Raw genomic sequence first — 20,982 nt, forward strand, 5'->3', positions numbered from 1 at the left:
CCGTCGTCGCCCGATCAACGATCTTAGGTTTTCACCCTGAAGATAGTCCCCACTCTCAAAACAATGCCTCCAACAAGGTCATTGCCAGGCACAACCAGTTAAGGCCAGACCTTGGGTTTTCACCCTGAAAGGTAGGACTCTGAACTTCACCTGTGTTGTCGCCCCCACTATCATACCGCTGTTGTGAAGCCCGGAACACCAAGCAAGTCCCTCAACAGCGCGGAGACTTGAACCTCCCTTAGCTAGTCCTCCCCTCTGGCCTTCATGAACTTCTCTTCTTCCGACTTTCATCATGGATCCATAGTCACTTGATGTCAACACAGAAAAAGAGCTTCGCGTCGCTCCCTCCAGAACCAATCGGTCGGAATAAAAGCATGGGTGCGCACGACCGAATACCACCGATCCAGCAAACTCCATGCACAAAGCACCGTTACATTCGCCGGCGGAGCCTTCCGGAACTCAACACTCCGGCTAGATCACGAGTCTAGGCCTCCGGTAGGTCTTCCTCTTCACGCAAGAGAGACCCTAGGACCACATCCTTTATTCAGGTCGGACCCCCACGTCGGCGACCATCCTGGGATGGCCACTCCAACCCTCCACCGGCGACTCCGTCGCCGGCTTCCAAGCATCTTCATCTCACCGCCGGAACGCGGTGATAGATCGATAGATCCACCACCACCAACCGCAGGCCGACCCTCTCCGGCGAAGAAGAGGGCCACCTCCACCATCGTACCCAAGGCTGCTGCCCCGGGCGACCTCGTGTCGCGGGTGAAGCCCAAGATCGCCTCCACTCACCGGCGAGAGGCGGGGGGAAATTGGCGCAGGCCATGGGCCTGCCCGCCGCCCACCACCAGCCCCTGCCGGAGTGCTGCGGAGAGCCGACGGGAGGAGGGAGCACAGCGCAGGCCGTCGCCGCCCATCCCAACCGCGCCGGCCGATCCACCATGGGAGAGCCGACGGGAGAAGGCGGCGCAGCGGAGGCCGCCGCCACCCATCCCATCTGCGCGTCCGCCATGCTCGAGGAGGGGAGATCCGGCCGCCGTCCACCATGCGTCGACGAGGAAGGGCCCCCGCCGCCGCCACGCCCCGTGGGTCTTTGCCCCGGAGGCGCTACCGGCGGCGGCGGCGGCGGCGGTTAGGGCTGGGAGGCTGGGAGCTGGGCGTCTCCATGCCTACCTGCCTGCCTTTATGTCGTTTCCTACTCTTCTGCATTGCTGAGACAAATGCAAGAAAGGGACACGTAGGGATTCTTCCGCATGTTACCTTCTCCGGATCTCAAAGCAACTAGGCTGTTCGGAACGGTGACGATAGCTTCCTTACCCATACCTACGTGTACAAAGTTATTTCCGTATCTTTTGAATACTAATTCAAATGGAAAAACTTATAATACGAAAAGTGCTCATAAATGTTTGAATATTTCAAATTTAAACTTTTTAAAATCTTCATAACTTTTGAATACCAATTCAAATGGAAAAACTTATAACATGAAAAGTGCTTAGAAATATTTGAATATTTCAAATATATAAATTCAGTTCACTATTTCAGATAATTAAAATTTACAAACAAATAAATTACTTCTATTCATAATGTAAACTTTGGAAATTCATAACTTCAATTCTATAACTCCAAATAATATAAATAATATGTCTAAATTTATTAGAAAAATCCAAGGAATCAATTTCTAACATCCATAACCTCGGATTGTGCTTCTCGTGCGCCTGCGTCTTTGCTACACGTCAGTTACCGAAGTACGTCGGTCCCTGTCGTAATTGTGGTTCCCCGTCAATGACAAGTGGAAGAGCCTTATTGCCGGCAGATCCGGGCAACACACAACCGCCCTCACCGGGTGGGCGCTGCGCCACCGCCCGACCCGTCAAAGACATATTATTTATATTATTTGGTGTTATAGAATTGAAGTTATGAATTTCCAAAGTTTACATTATGAATAGAACTAATTTATTTGTTTGTAAATTTTAATTATCTGAAATAGTGAACTGAATTTATATATTTGAAATATTCAAACATTTCTGAGCCCTTTTCATGTTATAACTTTTTCCATTTGAATTAGTATTTAAAAGATATGAAGGTTTCAAAAAGTTTAAATTTGAAATATTCAAACATTTCCGAGCACTTTTCGTATTATAAGTTTTTCCATTTGAATTAGTATTCAAAAGATATGAAGGTTTCAAAAAATTATATTTGAAATATTCAAACATTTCTGAGCACTTTTCATATTATAAGTTTTTTCCATTTGAATTAGTATTTAAAAGATATGAAGGTTTCAAAAAAATTATGTTTGAAATATTTAAACATTTCTGAGCACTTTTCGTATTATAACTTTTTCCATTTGAATTAGTATTCAAAAGATATGAATGTTTCAAAAAGTTATATTTGAAATATTCAAACATTTCCGAGCACTTTTCATATTAAAAGTTTTTCGATTTGAATTAGTATTTAAAAGATATGAAGGTTTCAAAAATAAATATGCGATTATTTCAAAACTGCAGAGACATGAGGGACCCTGCGTAATTTGCCTTCAAAACTTAAGGACCTATCTTCAAAACGACGGACTCTAGGGTGCCACGTCATGCTCGCTGATAGGCCAGCGTTGTCGGAACGGCTATCAATTCGTGTTCAATTCAGGATTAGTGCTATCCGAGACAACCTCCGTCAAATGTGGTAGTTCTATGCGATTGGAACGGAAAGTAGTAGTTTTCCGAAATTTTGCATAGAAAGTGGTAGTTTTATGCTATTACTCCACACGATAAATGAGATTTAGAAAATGAAAACAAGTAAGCATTTATAGTAGTGTGGATGACAACTATCTCGCGAGATGGTTTTCCTACAGAAGAAAACGTACTAACATTTTTCTTGGCCATATCCATCGTCGTTTTCAAACATGTATATCCTTCTTATTGGCTTGCAGCGATGCTTACCTGCGTGAACTTGTGCCGAGCGTTTGTGTGTCTATTGACTTGCACCGCCTCTAACTAGCACAACGCGATGAAAACATTCTACTACTACTACATCATTGTCGCCTTTTTAGTTGGTTTTAATGTTTCATATATATGCAAATAAGTGTATACTAATGTTTTGATTCTTCTTTTTTTTAAGAATAATATTTTGATTCTTCTTTATTGTAGTATAATATAGTAGCTTAGTTTGACTCTCGTGAGAAAATAGCCGTGTTTTCATAATAATACTCCTATTATTATGAATGTGGCGTGCGGAATCGCTAGACTCACACAGGCCCGTACACGCGTTGTGGGGAGGAGAGCGCGCACTCTGCCGGTTATTAACTGTCCCTCTTTTTCCTTCATATTTCCCGAAGCGGCAGGCCGCAATAAAGAAGAACGAGAGCAGTGAGGGGAGCAGCCTTCCTCCTCAACTCCGGCCAAGGCATCCGGGCGAGCCCCACCGCCGCCACATCCGCCGCATGGGAGTGGGCGACACAGATCGGTAGCGTAGGTAAGCACCGCACTACTCCTCTATCCCCTTTCATCCCTGATTCGCGCGTGATCCGTGTTTTAAGTCAGGATTATTAAAGCAACTTGACTTGTTTGCTTGGGGCTGCAAGGTAAGCCAAGGCGAGGCGAGGTTGCTTGCAGTGAGGAAGAAGGTGGGATTTGTGTTGTGTAATTTGTGGGCTTGGAATCGCGTAGGCGCAGGCTGGCTTTGCCTTGCTCCTCAGCTTATCCCTCTCCTCGGGCTAGGCGAGGTTGGCTTACGGCGAGGGAGAAGCAACCGGGGCGCGGCTGCTCCTCTCCTCCCTGCTTAGGTTAGCTCTCGTCTCATCCTATTTCAGGACTTCATATAAAGCTTCTGCGGCTGCATGCTTACCCTCCACACCCACATTAGTCCAATCCCATCGACCCTACTCTGCTTTGGGTCTAGCTTCATCCCTCTTCTTGTTCTTGGTGGCAGGTGGTGGTGGTGAGTTGCTTTAATTGATTTATTTTTCTTCTTCCTCCAGTCCGTGTCCGTCGTTTTCAATTATATTTCATGCCCAAATGTAGCATCTCCCAAACTCTTTTCAAGGAAATATATTTGGGAACTAGAAGCATTTCAGGGGGGACTCTGTTCATCTTCTTGCTCGCAGTTTCTTCCTTGTTTCTCCCCCTTCCCCAGTCCGATTTGCGGTTTCTGTTTCTAATTTCCCATCCATGCCGGCGTCGGCCATGGACGGAGCAGCTCGTTATTTTACTCTCTCCGAGCCCGACCATGTTGTCTACAATTTGGGGATCTTTTGTCCATCTTACTCAGGGGACTAGTACTTGCTCAATCTTCTAATAAAACTTCCTTAAAAATCTCTCCAGTAATAAAATAGTTGGACCTCTGGCTACCAGGCACAACAAGACGAGCATAATTTTATCGACCCTGTCTTGTTTTTTCCCCAAAAGCGACCGATTTTTTTTACGACTAATAAAGGGGGGAACTTTAATTTTGCTGTGGCGCCGCCACCGCTGCTGACCGACCCTTTTGGCCCTTTTCTCCCATCGAGCCTTTTCTCGCTAGACTAGATTGCGCCTAGAAAAGCATGGCGGTTTCCATTTCTTGAGGGAGGGAGCGGTTCCAGTTCTTGCTTCCCCTTTATTGGTTAGTAGGCCCTGCCCTTCGATAGATTCAGAACTGTTTCCGTGGGTTTTTTCTGTTTGGGCCCTAAAATTTGAAAAAGAGAGGGGTTTCTGTTTTACTTTCGGGTGAATTCAGATGCAAAAATGGTGCCCAATCCTTGTGTGATGTAGGTTAACAGCACCCTGATAGTTGAACACCAAACCAGTACCGCGTTTCTTAGCCCAATTTATTTCCTGGAAGCAACTGTGTTTTGCCCATCCAGATTTAAGCATGTCCAATAAACGTGCAGTTGCTAAGTAGCCAGGCTTTCTGTTTCAGGGTACAGCATTCCCTACCTGTTTCTTTCACCTTACTGTTCACTAACTAATTCCTGATCAGGCAGTTGAGGTGAAGAAACAAGAACAAAGCAAGAAACAAGGATAAAAAAGTTCCGGCCCAGCACCGCCTATGGTGATAGCATCCGGGGTCATCGACAGGGGGCACCTGTCCCCGTTTGGCGGCGCGCCCGCGGACTCCTCGTCCTCGTTCTTCTCTGAGGATCTTGTTGTCCCACCAGAGGTTAGCAGATAAGGAAAAATAAAGAGATGCCGTTAGTCTGATTGATCACTGTTGATGACTAAATAATGTGGCATAGTAGTAGCAGTTGCACCACATGATTGGTTCTCCATGTTTTTTATCAATGCAGAGGCAGGTCGGGTTTTGGAAATCGGAGTCAATGGTGGATCCGAGAGGTGTGTATCATGTTCCTTCATTTGAATACTCTGTGATTATTGTTCATCTCGTGGCTGTTGCTTCTTGCATGTATGTAGTTAGGTGTCATCTTCGCAATTCATGCTGGCTGTAGCCTAATAAATTGTTCCAGTTTAACTTCATGCTCAGTGTTGGTAGTTGGTAGAGTGCTGGAATTATTGATGCTCTGATAAAATCCACTACTAAAACAGATAGGGATGCATGCCTAACTTGCCTTATCCAGCTCATGCTCTGGAGAACTGTCTGAAAACCGCTGTTTCATGTTTCTAGGGAGATATCCTGCCAGCAGTTCTTTGCGGCTATTCAAAGTAACTAGCTAAAACCAGAAGATAAGGCTGTTGTACCAATTTACTTCGGAAGTTTTTCTTTCCAAGGACTTCCAGTCTGAACTAGATAGGGTACCAAATTGTGTAAGCATCCAATTTTAGTAAGCAAATAAGCATTTTCGTAGATAAAAGATATCAGTGGCACGACTGGGCAGAGAATGAGTGGGCACTTTTCTTACAGTGGAGTAGTTCTTATGGATTTTTTGCTGAAGACGGGTTGTTAGGAATTAGTTGGAAGGCTAACTAGACAGTTAGCAAATAAATGCCATGATCAACTTGCCATTCAACACATGCTCTGTAGCTTTGTAGCATGCTGATAGATTGGATGGCCCTTCAAGAACTGAGTGCTTCCATTGATGGCAGGGAGCAAGTCGGTTTTTGCTTCTCCACTTGAAAAGATCAATCCAATGGGAGCAAATCCTGAAGGCGGTCTGGGACGCCCACGAGGTCAAGGCTTCAAGGGCCTAGATATCCTTCGTGTCAGTAAATTGACGGGGCAAGGAAATGGTTCCACTTTACCGTCAATATCTTGGGGTGATATGATCACGGCTCCTGGATCTAGGCCTGGAGAGACAACCATTGCTGAATCAGCTAGTGGCAACTGTGAGTTTGCTTTGCTCTCAACTAGACCCTTTTTTCTTCCATGAAACCTGCTTCTGTTACTACATTTTGAAGGTACTATACATCCAAGAAGGTGTATGAATTATTTTTACCTTGATGACCTTTTTCCTTGCGGTTTTGCAGCGAAAATAATGGCAAGTGGCGTCCACAGTCAGTCTGCCGATACACTTGGCTTCATCTATGATGGAAATGAAGCTCTAGGGTCCATGGAAGAAGTTGAAGCTCAAACTATTGGAGATCTTCTACCAACCGACGATGATTTGATATCGGGCGTTGTCGATGGCTTTGATTTTGCTGGCCTGTCCATCAACCAAGATGATGCCGATGAAGATATATTCGGCACTGGAGGAGGGATGGAGCTTGAGAGTGACGATTCCATTAATAAAGGCACAAAAAATCTGGAAGGATCCTTGAAGTGCCAATTCTCTGGGGAGAACTATATCAATAAATGCCCTTCCAGAACTCTTTTTATCAGAAACGTTAACGCCAACATTGCTGATTCTGACCTAAGAGCTCTATTTCAGGTTTTCAACCTTTTTCCATTATTACATTTAAAGTTTGTTTACTTTATGAAACACTACCTTTAAACTCATATATTTTTGCTCCAGCAATATGGGGATGTGCATAAGCTTTATGCCTGCAAGGACCAGGGGTATGTGACAGTCTCTTACTATGACATAAGAGCTGCCCAAAACGCAATGAGAGCACTTCATAGCAAGCCTCTGGGCCTGATGAAGCTTGATGTGCAATTTTCCTTTCCTAAGGTAAACAGTTATCAGATATTCCCTGATGTCAATGTGTGCCTTTGATGTTACATGCTGGTTATGCAATGCTGTTCTCTCAAGCTAACTTCCACAAAGTCATTGGAACTGTTCATGTTTGTGTTGCTCATTTTATCTGTGAAATTACCCTGCTAGTATGCAAGAATCTATTTAATTACATGACATGTGCTGACAGTAACGTGGGGATTTTGATGTCTTTCACCTCAAAGTTAACTTGTTGCAATGTTCATTTGTAAGTCAAGAAACCTGATTATATGTCATATTATTGTAACTAAGTTGTTTGTAATTTCTGTATCTACTGTTTATATATCATAATCACCTTGTTGTCTAGAAATTGGTATAGAAGTTATTCTCATTTTCCTCGATTTGCTTAGCATCTTTGTGTGTTGTCCCCTTCAACATATGGTTAGGTGTCTGATTATATAGGAAATATGTGCATGCTTGATGTGGTGTTAATGTTGAAGATATGTGACTATTTTAGCACATGCTTAGTACTGCTATCATATGCTAGAAGATACCTAAAGTTCTATTCACTTTATGACTTGAATTTTCAGTTAGCACTGGACATCTATACAAATGTTTTTGATGCTGTTATGTCTGCTACTTCTCTAGGAAAATGTCTCAGATAATGATATGGACAGGGGGATTTTCAGTCCAGTTAGTCTGCAGTTTGATAGATCACCCCATGGCATCTGTACAAGTGGTCCTCAGAAGCTGTCGTCACCTATCAGAATAGAACCCGCGCGTCAGTACAATAATCAAGCTGCTATCAGCGAACTTGGTGGGTCACTTGGTCAAGGAAACTTTGGACGTGGAATGCAGATGTTCCACCCACACTCACTGCCGGAGTGTCACAACAGCATCTGTAATAGCTCCAAGTCGATGACATCAAGTGGCAGGAGCGCTAGCTTCAGAGGAGATGGAGTGGATTACAGTCATCCCCAGAAAGTGGGTTCCAGTAGCCTTCATGGTCATTCCTTCGATCCAAATAATGAAGGTAAAACTTCTTGGCTTGGACTGCTTTTTTATTATCCCCCATAAACCTTTGTTTTTACCTGTTCAGAGTGGATTTGTATAATCACTGCTTTCTATCTATAGTGACAGGTAGTTTTGTTACTTTTTGAAGACTTTTCATTTCTTTTTGAAAGTTCATAACATAAAATTTAACTTTGCAGCGTCTGGGGTTACTGGAGTTGGAAGCTTCCCCCTTCATGGACAGCACTACAGTTGGAATAATTCAAATGCTTTTCCTCAAAGCCCCTCCTCTCCGATGATGTGGCCAAATGTGCAGCACCCACTGCGCACACACGGTGGTTATCTAGGTGTGTCACCTCACACACTGAACACCGGTGCTTATCCAATTGATCAACACCACATGGGTTCAGCTCCAAACAATGGAGGCGGTTTTGGAAATGTTCATCCAGGGTCCCTTGGAAGTGTAGGGTTCCCTGGTAGCCCTCGCCTGTATCCATCAGATCTCAGTGTCTTCCCACCTGCCAGAGGAAACTACAGGGAGACCATGTTCTCCCTGGTCAGCACTGCTGGATTTCCATCGCTGCGGCATATGATCAACGGGAGGAACCCGATGGCCCAGGTCTCCGCCTCTTACGACGCTACGAATGATCGGATGAAGAGCCGCAAGCACGATGGAAACAATGTCCAGCCAGAGAACAAGAGGCAGTTTGAGCTTGACATTGAACGCATAGCAAAGGGCGAAGACTCGCGCACGACACTGATGATCAAAAACATTCCTAACAAGTACGTTTGCACCTCTTTTTTTTTCATTTTACCAAGGGATCTTTTTTTCTTGTGGACTCAGCTGATGTGCTCAACAGGTATAATTGTAAGCTGCTTCTGGCCGTCATTGACGAGAACCACCGCGGAACCTATGATTTTGTCTACCTTCCGATTGACTTTAAGGTATGTTTATTTTTGTCTTAGTGTGAGGTTTAGAATTCGCGCAGAGTTTCTAGGCACTGACAAATGCGATGTATATTCTTTCTTCAGAACAAATGCAATGTGGGCTATGCTTTCATCAATATGACTGATCCACAGCACATAATTCCATTTTACAAGGTATATACCCCCTGACTTTACTAGCTAACAGTAAGAGTAATTTCCAGTTTTCCAATTTATTATACCTTCCAACAGACCATGACATCTTATACACTTGAACAATATTCTTAATTATTGCATAGTATTTAGCTCTGTGCATTTTTATGTCTTGCTTCTATCCTTTAGAGAAGATTTCCTACTTTCCCTTGCTCTTTCCAAATGAGAGTATGTTGACAACTAACTGAAGACAAACTTTTTATGCAGACGTTTAATGGCAAGAGGTGGGAGAAATTCAACAGCGAAAAGGTGGCATCGCTTGCATATGCCAGAATCCAGGGCAGGAGTGATTTGATCTCTCATTTCCGGAATTCTAGTCTGATGAACGAGGACAAATGGTGCCGTCCTATACTTTTCCACAAAGACGGTCCAAATGCAGGGGATCAGGTATGAACACAGCTTAATGTCTACAAACATGTTTTATGGATCTGTTCATGGTGTAGAATGACTGACATGGAGTTTCATCATTTTTGCCAGGAACCTTTCCCTGTTGGGAACAATATCCGGCCCAGGACTGGCCGCAACAGGCCGCTCCACAGCTCGGACACTAGAGGCGACGACGCGAGCCTGTCAACCTCGCCTAACCAGGAGAACTCTAACCACAGAGCGAACACTGTCGAGGGCGAGCACTCGATTTTCGTTCACTAACCGTGGACCGAGGAAAGCTGCAATAAACCGTCCCCAGTTTTGCTATTTATTTTTCTCCTCGGCAATGTCGATGGGCGTTTTTTGCCTGTTAGTTTGGAGAATAGCGAGATGGTCGAAGACGCAGAGGTGACTTGTGTTTTGGGCGTGTTGGAACAAACTTGTACAGTGGAGTTGTGAGGGGTGTTTGAATGCTAATTGACTTGAATGTTTGGAAACTTGTTTGTTTTGCTCAGATTAGCTTGATCTTGTTCTGTATAATTGTCAACATTTTCTGCAATGAGTGTCTGAAAACTACTGTTGGTGACAAATGGTATGTCGGCAATGTTAACTACCTGCACCTAGTTGTAACTTCAGTTGTACTCGTAACTTATTAATAAAAGACCGTGTGCATCATCACGATGCAGAAGCCGGGGTTTTAATCCTCATTTCGAAAAAAAACCCAGTTGTAACTTCAGTTTGTAATAAAACCCTCGTTAGCGGCAACAATATTTTCTCGCGAACGCAGTTTTTCTCCATACATGTGGGTGTTCCTAGCTTATCCTAAGGCTACAGTTGCTTCAATATTCGTGTTTGCACATTTACATCTACATCCTAGACATTGTGCATCTTCTCACCCTTATAGGAACCGAACTGGACATGTACACTTCATTTTCCATCTCGTGACTATCTGATAATGTCTCCCTCTGCCTCTCCTCATCCACCTCACATGCGCCGCCTCCAATGCCCCCGAGCTCGAGCCAATGACCCCTGGATGGCTCCGGTCGAGATCAGGGTGGAGCTGTTCTCCTCCGGCCGGACAACTAGCTCGCCGTCCATGGCCACCGTTGGCTACCTCGGCCAGGATATGTCCATGGAGGGCTATTTTGGTTTTCTTTTTTGTTTCGATTCGAATCCTATTGGATCAGATGTTCCAGATTTGTTTCCAATTCTTAAGTATGGAATTTTGTGTGATTCTTCCAAATATGTATGGATCTAGTCATGCGATTTGTTCCAGATTTGTTTCCAATTCCTATTCATAGTTGATTTGGTGTGGTTCTGGATGGGATTTGCTCCAAATTTGTTCCCTGATGGAAACGAAGTGGGATTCTGTGTATTCATAGTTGATTTGGTGTGGTTATGGATGGGATTTGCTCCAAACTTGTTCCCTGATGGAAACGAAGTGGGATTCTGTGTATTCATACTACGTGATTTGTTGCCGAAGGAAGTCTAATTCTCATCCTTGAACTCTTGGGAAAGTTCACTTTCAGTCCCAAAATTTATTTTTAGTCTAGAATGAACCTTGAACTCTCATAATAGTTCATTTTTCATCCTTTTGCAGTTGAGTTGAGTAAATTACTGGCGTGGAAAGAAAAAAAATAGGGAACTAACCAAATCTGTTTAGAACTAGATCAAGCCCAAACTAGCTGAGATGTTAAACCAAACATCACAATGCAAGAAACAACGAAACCTTTGGGTCCCTAAACCAGTCTCTTGCTTGATTTCTTTCCCTTCTAATTCACGTGAAGCGTTGCGCCACAAAGGTCTCCTTGTTTGCTTATCAACATCGTCCCGTCTCTTTACCCTTGCACCGTTACCTTGAGTTTTTGGGCACCTATGGCAGATATTTGCCTAGCTCAATCGAGGTAAGGACTAAAAGTGAATGATTCTGAGAGTTCAAGGTTTATTTTAAACCAGACAGAAGTTCTAGGACCAAAAGTGAACTTTCACTAGAATTCAAGGACCAAAAGTGGACTTTCTTCTTTGTTGCCTGATTGGTGGTCTGAATAAAAACTACAGTAGAAAGAATCAAGCCTAATTAGAAACGGAAGAACATGACATTACTCCTTAATCTCCGAACATAATTAACTTCCCACCATAATGACTTGATTCCCACCATAATAGAAGGAACAGATGCCTTGTTCTGTAAAAAAAGAAGGACCGACGGATCTCAGGCAAGGGTGTTATTTACAATGTGCCCAACTGCCTGCACGAATCACAAAGCTAAAGTGGACGTCCAGGATAAGCCCGAGACGCCCACATATATGTAGAGTTTGATTTCCGTGCACTTAGATATTGTCTTTTGAGTATTTTTGGTGATAGAGAAAATCATCTGCAGGGGGAAAATGTGTGGAGAAGGTCTACATAGAAATCACAATTATGTTTTCGAAGAACTCTGAAAAATAGCTTGCTATGTGTATGCTAATTTTCGAAAACAAACATGCTGAGATTTCCGAGGACCATAAACCTTCAACATGCCATCTTAGCTGAACTTGTAAAAAATCACAGATTATCCATAACAAAATTATTTTGAAAACCATAGCTGCAAACCAACCATCTTTATGGAAAAAATGTGTGGATTTGTTAGAAACCACACATAAACTTTTCAAGGTTTCAAAAGAATACCTTGGCTACATGTAAGGGCAAGGTATATATCTGCAGCAAATTTTCAAGAATAAACTTGCTAAGAGCATGTCTAACAGGTCCCTTACTTTTCTGCCCCGTAAAACGCGAGTATTTCGCCCTGTATAAAAAAAGTGCTCCTAGATAGATCGTTCCGTCTAGCAGGCCCCGTATTTCACCCCGTAAATTCGAAAAGTTAAAACCTCGGGAAACTTGTTCATATTCATAGTTCATAGATAGTCGATCATATATACGGATCAACATATGTACATACGGAATTGCGCAATCCTAAATGGATCGCGACTTCTAGTCGGAGAGGTCGAAATGTTGGAGATATGCCCAAGAGGCAATAATAAAGTGGTCATTATAATATCTTTGTGTTTATGATAAATGTTTACATACCATGCTATAATTGTATTAACCGAAACATTGATACATGTGTGTTATGTAAACAACAAGGAGTCCCTAGTAAGCCTCTTGTATAACTAGCTTGTTGATTAATGGATGATCATGGTTTCGTGATCATGAACATTGGATGTTATTAATAACAAGGTTATGTCATTAGTTGAATGATATAATGGACACACACCCAAATGAGCATAGCATAAGATCAAGTCATTAAGTTCAAATTGCTATAAGCTTTCGATACATAGTTGCCTTAGTCCTTCGACCATGAGATCATGTAAATCACTTACACCGGAAGGGTACTTTGATTACATCAAACGCCATTGCGTAAATGGGTGGTTACAAAGCTGGGATTAAGTATTTGGAAAGTGTGAGTTGAGGCATATGGATCAATAGTGAGATTTGTCCATCCTGATGACGGATAGATATACTCTGGGCCCTCTCGGTGGAATGTCATCTGATTAGCTTGCAAGCATATGATTTGATCATAAGAGATGACATACCGCGGTACGAGTAAAGAGTACTTGTCGGTAACGAGGTTGAACAAGGTATGGAGATACCGATGATCAAACCTCGGACAAGTAGAATATCGTGTGACAAAGGGAATTGGCATCGTATGTAAATGGTTCAATCGATCACTGAGTCATCGTTGAATATGTGGGAGCCATTATGGATCTCCAGATCCCGCTATTGGTTATTGCTCGGAGAGGAGTCTCGACCATGTCTGCATAGTTCGTGAACCGTAGGGTGACGCGCTTAAGGTTCGATGTCGCATAAGTAGATTTGAATATGGTATGGAGACGAAGTTTGTTCGGAGTCTCGGATGTGATCCAGGATGTCACGAGGAGGTCCGGAATAGTCCGGAGAATAAGATTCATATAAGGGAAGTTGATTTACGGGTTTCGGAAAAGTTCGGGATTTTTCCGGTGATTGATCGGAAGGTTCTAGAAGGTTCCGGAGGGGTCCACCATGGGGCCCACGACCTAGGAGGGCTAGCTGTAGGAAAACGTAGCATAGAAAACAAAAAATTTCCTACCGCGAACACGAAATCCAAGCCAAGATGCAATCTAGAAGACGGTAGCAACGAGGGGATTGTCGAATCTCACCCTTGAAGAGATTCCAAAGCCTACAAGATGAGGCTCGTGTTGCTGCGTAGACGTTCACTTGCCGCTTGCAAAAGCACGTAGAAGATCTTGATCACGGCGCCACGAACGGGCAGCACCTCCGTACTCGGTCACACGTTCGGTTGTTGATGAAGACGACGTCCACCTCCCGTTCCAGCGGGCAGCGGAAGTAGTAGCTCCTCTTGAATCCGACGGCATGACGGCGTGGTGTCGGTGGCGGTGGAGAACTCCGGCGGAGCTTCGCTAAAGCACGCGGGAGCTATGGAGGAGAGGGGGCGGCTAGGGTTTGGGAGGGGTGGCCGGCCACTTGGGGGTGCGGCCGGGTGGTGGTCTTGAGGTGGCCGGCCCCCTCCCCTTGTCCCTCATTATATAGGTGGAAGCCCCAAGGGTTGGACTACAAGTCTCCGAATAAGACCCGAACCCAAAACCTTCCATATGATAGGAAAACCTACCCAAGCTAGGACTCCCACTAGAGGTGGGAGTTCCACCTTCCATGGAGGGGGTGGTCGGCCCCCTTTGGGGGAGTCCACTTGGGACTCCTCCCCTCTAGGGTTGGCCGGCCATGGAGGTGGAGTCCCTCCGGGACTCCACCTTCCTTGGTGGTTTCTTCCGGACTTTTCTAGAACCTTCTAGAACCTTCCATAGAACCTTCCGCATCATTTTAAATCACATAAAATGACATCCTATATATGAATCTTATTCTCCGGACCATTTCGGAACTCCTCGTGATGTCCGGGATCTCATCCGGGACTCCGAACAAATATTCGAACTCCATTCCATATTCAAGTTCTACCATTTCAACATCCAACTTTAAGTGTGTCACCCTACGGTTCGCGAACTATGCGGACATGGTTGAGTACTTACTCCGACCAATAACTAATAGCGGGATCTGGAGATCCATAATAGCTCCCACATATTCAACGATGACTTTAGTGATCGAATGAACCATTCACATACGATACCAATTCCCTTTGTCACGCGATATTTTACTTGTCCGAGGTTTGATCATCGGTATCACTCTATACCTTGTTCAACCTCGTCTCTTGACAAGTACTCTTTACTCGTACCGTGGTATGTGGTCCCTTATGAACTTATTCATATGCTTGCAAGACATTAGACGACATTCCACCGAGAGGGCCCGAGTATATCTATCCGTCATCGGGATGGACAAATCCCACTCGTTGATCCATATGGCTCAACTCATACTTTCCGGATACTTAATCCCACCTTTATAACCACCCATTTACGCGAGTGGCGTTTGATGTAATCAAAGTACCTTTCCGGCATAAGTGATTTATATGATCTCATGGTCATAAGGACTAGGTAACTATGTATTGAACGCTTATAGCAAATAACTTAATGACGTGATCTTATGCTACGCTTAATTGGGTGTGTCCATTACATCATTCATATAATGATATAACCTTGTCATTAATAACATCCAATGTTCATGATTATGAAACTAATCATCTATTAATCAACAAGCTAGTTAAGAGGCTTACTAGGGACTCATTTGTTTGTTTACATAACACACATGTATTAATGTTTCGGTTAATACAATTATAGCATGGTATATAAACATTTATCATAAACATAAAGATATATAATAACCAGTTTTATTATTGCCTCTTGGGCATATCTCCAACAGTCTCCCACTTGCACTAGAGTCAATAATCTAGATTACATTGTAAGGTACCTAACACCCATGGCATTCTGGTGTTGGTCATGCTTTACCCTAGGGAGAGCTTTAGTCAACGGATCTGCTACATTCAGATCAGTGTGTACTTTGCAAATGTTTACTTCTCCATCTTCGATGTATTCACGAATCGAATGATAACGCAGCTTGATATGCTTCAGCCTCTTGTGTGACCTTGGTTCTTGTGCATTGGCGATGGCACCCATGTTGTCACAATAGATGACTAGTGGGTCCAATGCACTAGGAACCACACCGAGCTCTATAATGAATCTCTTCATCCATACCGCTTCTGATGAAGCCTCTGAAGCCGCTATGTATTCCGATTCTGTTGAGGATTTCGCCACCGTGCATCGCTTCGAGCTTGCCCAGACTTGCTGCAGGCACCATTCAATATAAACACGTACCCGGACCGTGACTTAGAGTCATCGGGATCGGTGTTCCAACTTGCATCGGTGTAACTTGTTACAACGAGCTTTTGGTCACCTCCATAACAAAGAAACATATCCTTAGTTCTTTTCAAGTACTTCGGGATATTCTTGACCGCTCGTCCGAGTGTTCCATTCCTGGATCACTTACGCTAGTCAAACTAACGGCATGTGCTATATCTCGGTCTTGTACATAGCATGGCATACATGATAGAGCCTATCGCCGAGGCATAGGGGATCCGACTCATCCTTTCTCTTTCTTCTCGCCGTAGCCGGACCTTGAGTCTTACTCAAGACCTTGCACGGTAACATAGGTAAGAATCCTTTCTTACTTTCGTCCATTCTAAACTTCTTTAGAATCTTGTCCAGGTATGTACTCTGTGATAGCCCTATTAGACGTCTTGATCTATCTCTATAAATCTTGATGCCTAATATATATGATGCTTCACCAAGGTCTTTCATTGAAAAACTATTATTCAAATAACCCTTTACACTGCTTAATAGTTCTATATCATTCCCAATCAATAATATGTCATCTACATATAATATCAGGAATGCTACAGAGCTCCCACTCACTTTCTTGTAAATACAGGTCTCTCCATGACACTGTATAAACCCGAAGTCTTTGATCACCTTATCAAAACTTCGGTTCCAACTTCTCGATGCTTGCTTCAGTCCATAGATTGAACGCTGAAGTTTGCATACTTTGTCAGCAGTTTTAGGATCGACAAAACCTTTGGGTTGTACCATATACAACTCTTCCTCAATGTCTCCATTAAGGAACGCCGTTTTGACATCCATCTGCCAAATCTCATAATCGAAAAATCCAGCTATTGCTAACAAAATCCTCACAGATTTTAGCTTCGCTACAGGTGAGAAAGTCTCATCGTAGTCAACACCTTGAATTTGTCGGAAACCCTTTGCAACAAGTCGAGCTTTATAGACAGTAATATTACCATCGGCATCTGTTTTTCTCTTGAAGATCCATTTATTCTCGACGAGCCTTTCGGCTATCAGGTAAGTCTACCAAAGTCCATACTTTGTTATCATACATGGATCCCATTTCGGATTTCATGGCTTCTTGCCATTTGTTGGAATCTGGGCTCATCATCGCTTCTTCATACGTCGCAGGGTCTTCATCATTATTATCCACAATCATGACATTTAGACAAGGATCATACCAATCAGGAGTGGCACGTTCCCTTGTCGATCTGCGAGGTTCGATAGTTGTCTCATTTGAAGTTTCATGATCATTATCATTAGCTTCCTCTCGTTGCCGGTGTAGGCGGCACAGGAACATCTTCCGGTACTGCGCTACTCTGATCAACGAGCAGAGATTCTTCAATCTCATCGAGTTCTACTTTTCTTCCGGTCACTTCTTTAGTGAGAAATTCTTTCTCAAGAAAGGTTCCGTTCTTAGCAACAAAGATCTTGCCTTCGGATCTGTGATAGAAAGTGTACCCTATAGTTTCCTTAGGGTATCCTATGAAGACGCATTTCTCCGCTTTGGGTTCTAGCTTGTCCGGTTGTAACCTTTTTACATAGGCTTCGCAACCCCAAACTTTAAGGAACGACAGCTTAGGTTTCTTATTAAACCATAATTCATACGGTGTCGTTTCAACGGATTTTGATGGTGCTCTATTTAAAGTGAATGCGGCTGTCTCTAATGCATAACTCCAAAATGATAACGGCAAATCGAGTAAGAGACATCATAGAACGAACCATATCTAAGAGAGTTCGATTACGACGTTCGGACACACCGTTTCGTTGTGGTGTTCCCGGCGGTGTCAATTGTGAAAGTATTCCGCATTTCTTTAAATGCATGCCAAACTCATAACTCAGATATTCACCTCCGCGATCAGATCGTAGAAATTTAATCTTCTTGTTACGTTGATTTTCTACTTCACTTTGGAATTCCTTAAACTTCTCAAAAGTTTCGGATTTATGTTTCATGAAATAGATATACCCATATCTACTCGGATCATCCGTGAAGGTTAGAACATAACGATAACCACCGCGCGATGCTACACTCATTGGTCCGCACACATCGGTATGTATGATTTCCAATAAGTCAGTAGCTCGCTCCATAATACCAGAGAATGGAGTCTTACTCATTTTTCCCATTAGACATGCTTCGCATCTATCAAGTGACTCAAATTCAAGTGATTCAAGTAATCCATCGGTATGGAGTTTCTTCATGCGTTTCACTCCAATATGACCAAGACGACAGTGCCACATATAAGTAGAATTATCATTCAATTTAATTCGCTTAGCATCAATGTTATGTATATGTGTACTATCGAGATCTAACAGAAATAAGCCATTCTTTTCAGGTGCTCGACCATAAAAGATATTATTCATAAAAATAGAACAACCATTATTCTCAGACTTGAATGAATAACCGTCTTGCATTAAACAAGATCCGGATATAATGTTCATGCTCAACGCGGGTACAAAATAACAATTATTGAGGCTTAAAACTAATCCCGAAGGTAGATGTAGAGGAAGTGTGCCGACAGCGATCACATCGACTTTGGATCCATTTCCAACGCGCATGGTCACTTCATCCTTTAGTAGTCTTCGTTTATTCTTTAGTTCCTGTTTCGAGTTACAAATGTGAGCAACCGAACCGAGTATCAAATACCCGGTACTAGTACGAGAACCGATAAGATAAACATCTATAACATGTATATCGAGATATACCTTCTTTCTTCTTCTTGACAAGGCCGCTCTTCGGATCCGCCAAATACTTGGAGCAATTACGCTTCCAGTGTCCCTTCTCCTTGCAGTAATAACACTCAGCATCAGGCTTAGGGCCAGTCTTAGGTTTCACAGGAGGCGTGGCAGCTTTCTTGCCACTCTTCTTGTTCTTGCCTTTAGACTTGCCTTGTTTCTTGAAGCTGGTGGTCTTGTTGACCATCAACACTTGGTGCTCTTTCTTAATTTCAATCTCAGCATATTTTAGCATGGCGAAGAGTTCAGGTAACTCTTTGTTCATGTTCTGCATATTGTAATTCATCACAAAGTTCTTGTAACTAGGTGGCAGTGATTGAAGGACACGATTAATCCCCGATCTCGTTAGGAATCACTATTCCTAAGTCACTGAGTTTCTTCGCATGCCCGGTCATGGCGAGCATGTGCTCACTAACGGAGCTGCCTTCTTCCATCATGCAGCTGAAGAAGTGTTTCGATGCTTCATAGCATTCCACGGCCGCATGAGTTTAAAAGATAGTCTTCAACTCATTGATTAACTCATGTGGATCGTGGTGCTCAAAACGTTTTTGAAGATCGGCTTCCAGACTGCATAGGATGGCACACTGAACTTGAGAGTACCGAGTTTTCCGAGTCGCGTAAACATTCTTTACTTCATCGGTTTCAGTTTCTGCAGGAGGGTCACCTAGCGGTGCATCAAGCACATATTGCAGATTTCCGCCATTGAGGAAGATCCTCACATGACGGAACCGATCGGTGAAGTTGCTACCGTTGCTCTTAAGTTTTTCTTTCTCTAGGAACTGGTTAAAATTGATTGAGGACGCCATATCTACAACATATTTGCAAAAGTTTAGACTAATGTTTATGACAAATTGAGTTCAAATTTTAATTCAACATAATTAAAAACTAGGTGAACTCCCACTCAAAAAAATATCCCTCACATTATCTTAGTGATCACACGAACCAAATCCACCACACCAAGTCCGATCATCACGAGACAAGATGTAACTTCAATGGCAAACACTCAAAGTGTTCATAATATCAATCATATGATTCATGCTCTACCTTTCGGTATCACGTGTTCCGAGACCATGTCTGTACATGCTAGGCTCGTCAAGGCCACCTTAGTATCCGCATGTGCAAAACTGTCTTGCACCCGTTGTATGCACTTGTTGATTCTATCACACCCGATCATCACGAGATGCTTCGAAATGACAAGTCTTGGCAACGGTGCTACTAAGGATGAACACTTTATTATCTTGATATTTTAGTGAGAGGGATCATCTTATAATGCTACCGTCGCGATCTAAGCAAAATAAGATGCATAGAAGGATTAACATCACATGCAGTTCATATGTGATATGATATGGCCCTTTTGTCTTTGCGCCTTTGATCTTCATCTCCAAAGCACGGACATGATCTCCATCATCAACGGGCATGATCTCCATCATCGTCGGCGAAGCACCAAGGTCAATGGCGCTGTCTTCATGATTGTTCTCCATGTAGCAACTATTACAACTACTTTGAAATACTACTCAACATGAAATTTAAAGACAACCATAAGGCTCCTGCCGGTTGCCACAATACAATAATGATCATCTCATACATAGTCATCATCACATTATGGCCATATCACATCACCAAACCCTGCAAAAAACAAGTTAGACGTTCTCTAATTTGGTTTGCATATTTTACGTGGTTTAGGGTTTTCGAGTAAGATCCAATCTACCTACGAACATGAACCACAACGGTGATACTAGTGTTGTCAATAGAAGAGTAAATTGAATCTTCACTATAGTAGGAGAGACAGACACCCGCAAAGCCACTTATGCAATACAAGTTGCATGTCGAGCGTGGAGCAAATCTCATGAACGCGGTCATGTAAAGTTAGCCCGAGCCGCTTCATCCCACTATGCCACAAAGATGCAAAGTACTCAAACTAAAGATAACAAAAGCATCAACGCCCACAAACCATTGTGTTCTACTCGTGCAACCATCTATGCATAGACACGGCTCTGATACCACTGTAGGAAAACGTAGCATAGAAAACAAAAAATTTCCTACCGCGAACACGAAATCCAAGCCAAGATGCAATCTAGAAGACGGTAGCAACGATGGGATTGTCGAATCTCACCCTTGAAGAGATTCCAAAGCCTACAAGATGAGGCTCTTGTTGCTGCGGTAGACGTTCACTTGCCGCTTGCAAAAGCGCGTAGAAGATCTTGATCACGGCGCCACGAACGGGCAGCACCTCCGTACTCGGTCACACGTTCGGTTGTTGATGAAGACGACGTCCACCTCCCGTTCCGGCTGGCGGCGGAAGTAGTAGCTCCTCTTGAATCCGATAGCACGACGGCGTGGTGTCGGTGGCGGTGGAGAACTCCGGCGGAGCTTCGCTAAAGCACGCGGGAGCTATGGAGGAGAGGG

General features: G+C 43.4%; 1 protein-coding gene across 3 annotated transcripts; it reads left to right on the plus strand.

The window, feature by feature from the left end:
- The first annotated feature begins 3,343 nt into the window (after nt 1–3,343).
- LOC124708061 (protein MEI2-like 3) lies at nt 3,344–10,239 on the plus strand. Of its 3 annotated transcripts, none has more exons than XM_047239747.1 (12): nt 3,344–3,468; nt 4,954–5,133; nt 5,261–5,306; nt 6,015–6,254; nt 6,396–6,796; nt 6,881–7,036; nt 7,667–8,051; nt 8,230–8,812; nt 8,890–8,974; nt 9,062–9,130; nt 9,374–9,553; nt 9,644–10,239. In XM_047239747.1, exons 2-12 carry the CDS (start codon nt 5,023–5,025, stop codon nt 9,812–9,814), a joined length of 2,427 nt encoding a protein of 808 aa, XP_047095703.1. In that variant the 5' UTR covers nt 3,344–3,468; nt 4,954–5,022; the 3' UTR covers nt 9,815–10,239. The 3 variants fall into 3 exon arrangements, with proteins under 3 accessions (XP_047095703.1, XP_047095704.1, XP_047095705.1); XM_047239748.1 differs by having other exon boundaries at nt 4,958–5,133; XM_047239749.1 differs by lacking the exon at nt 3,344–3,468 and adding an exon at nt 3,865–3,933.
- The last annotated feature ends 10,743 nt before the right edge of the window (nt 10,240–20,982 follow it).

This window comes from Lolium rigidum, chromosome 4, assembly GCF_022539505.1.
Source record: "Lolium rigidum isolate FL_2022 chromosome 4, APGP_CSIRO_Lrig_0.1, whole genome shotgun sequence".
Lineage (NCBI taxonomy): Eukaryota > Viridiplantae > Streptophyta > Magnoliopsida > Poales > Poaceae > Lolium > Lolium rigidum.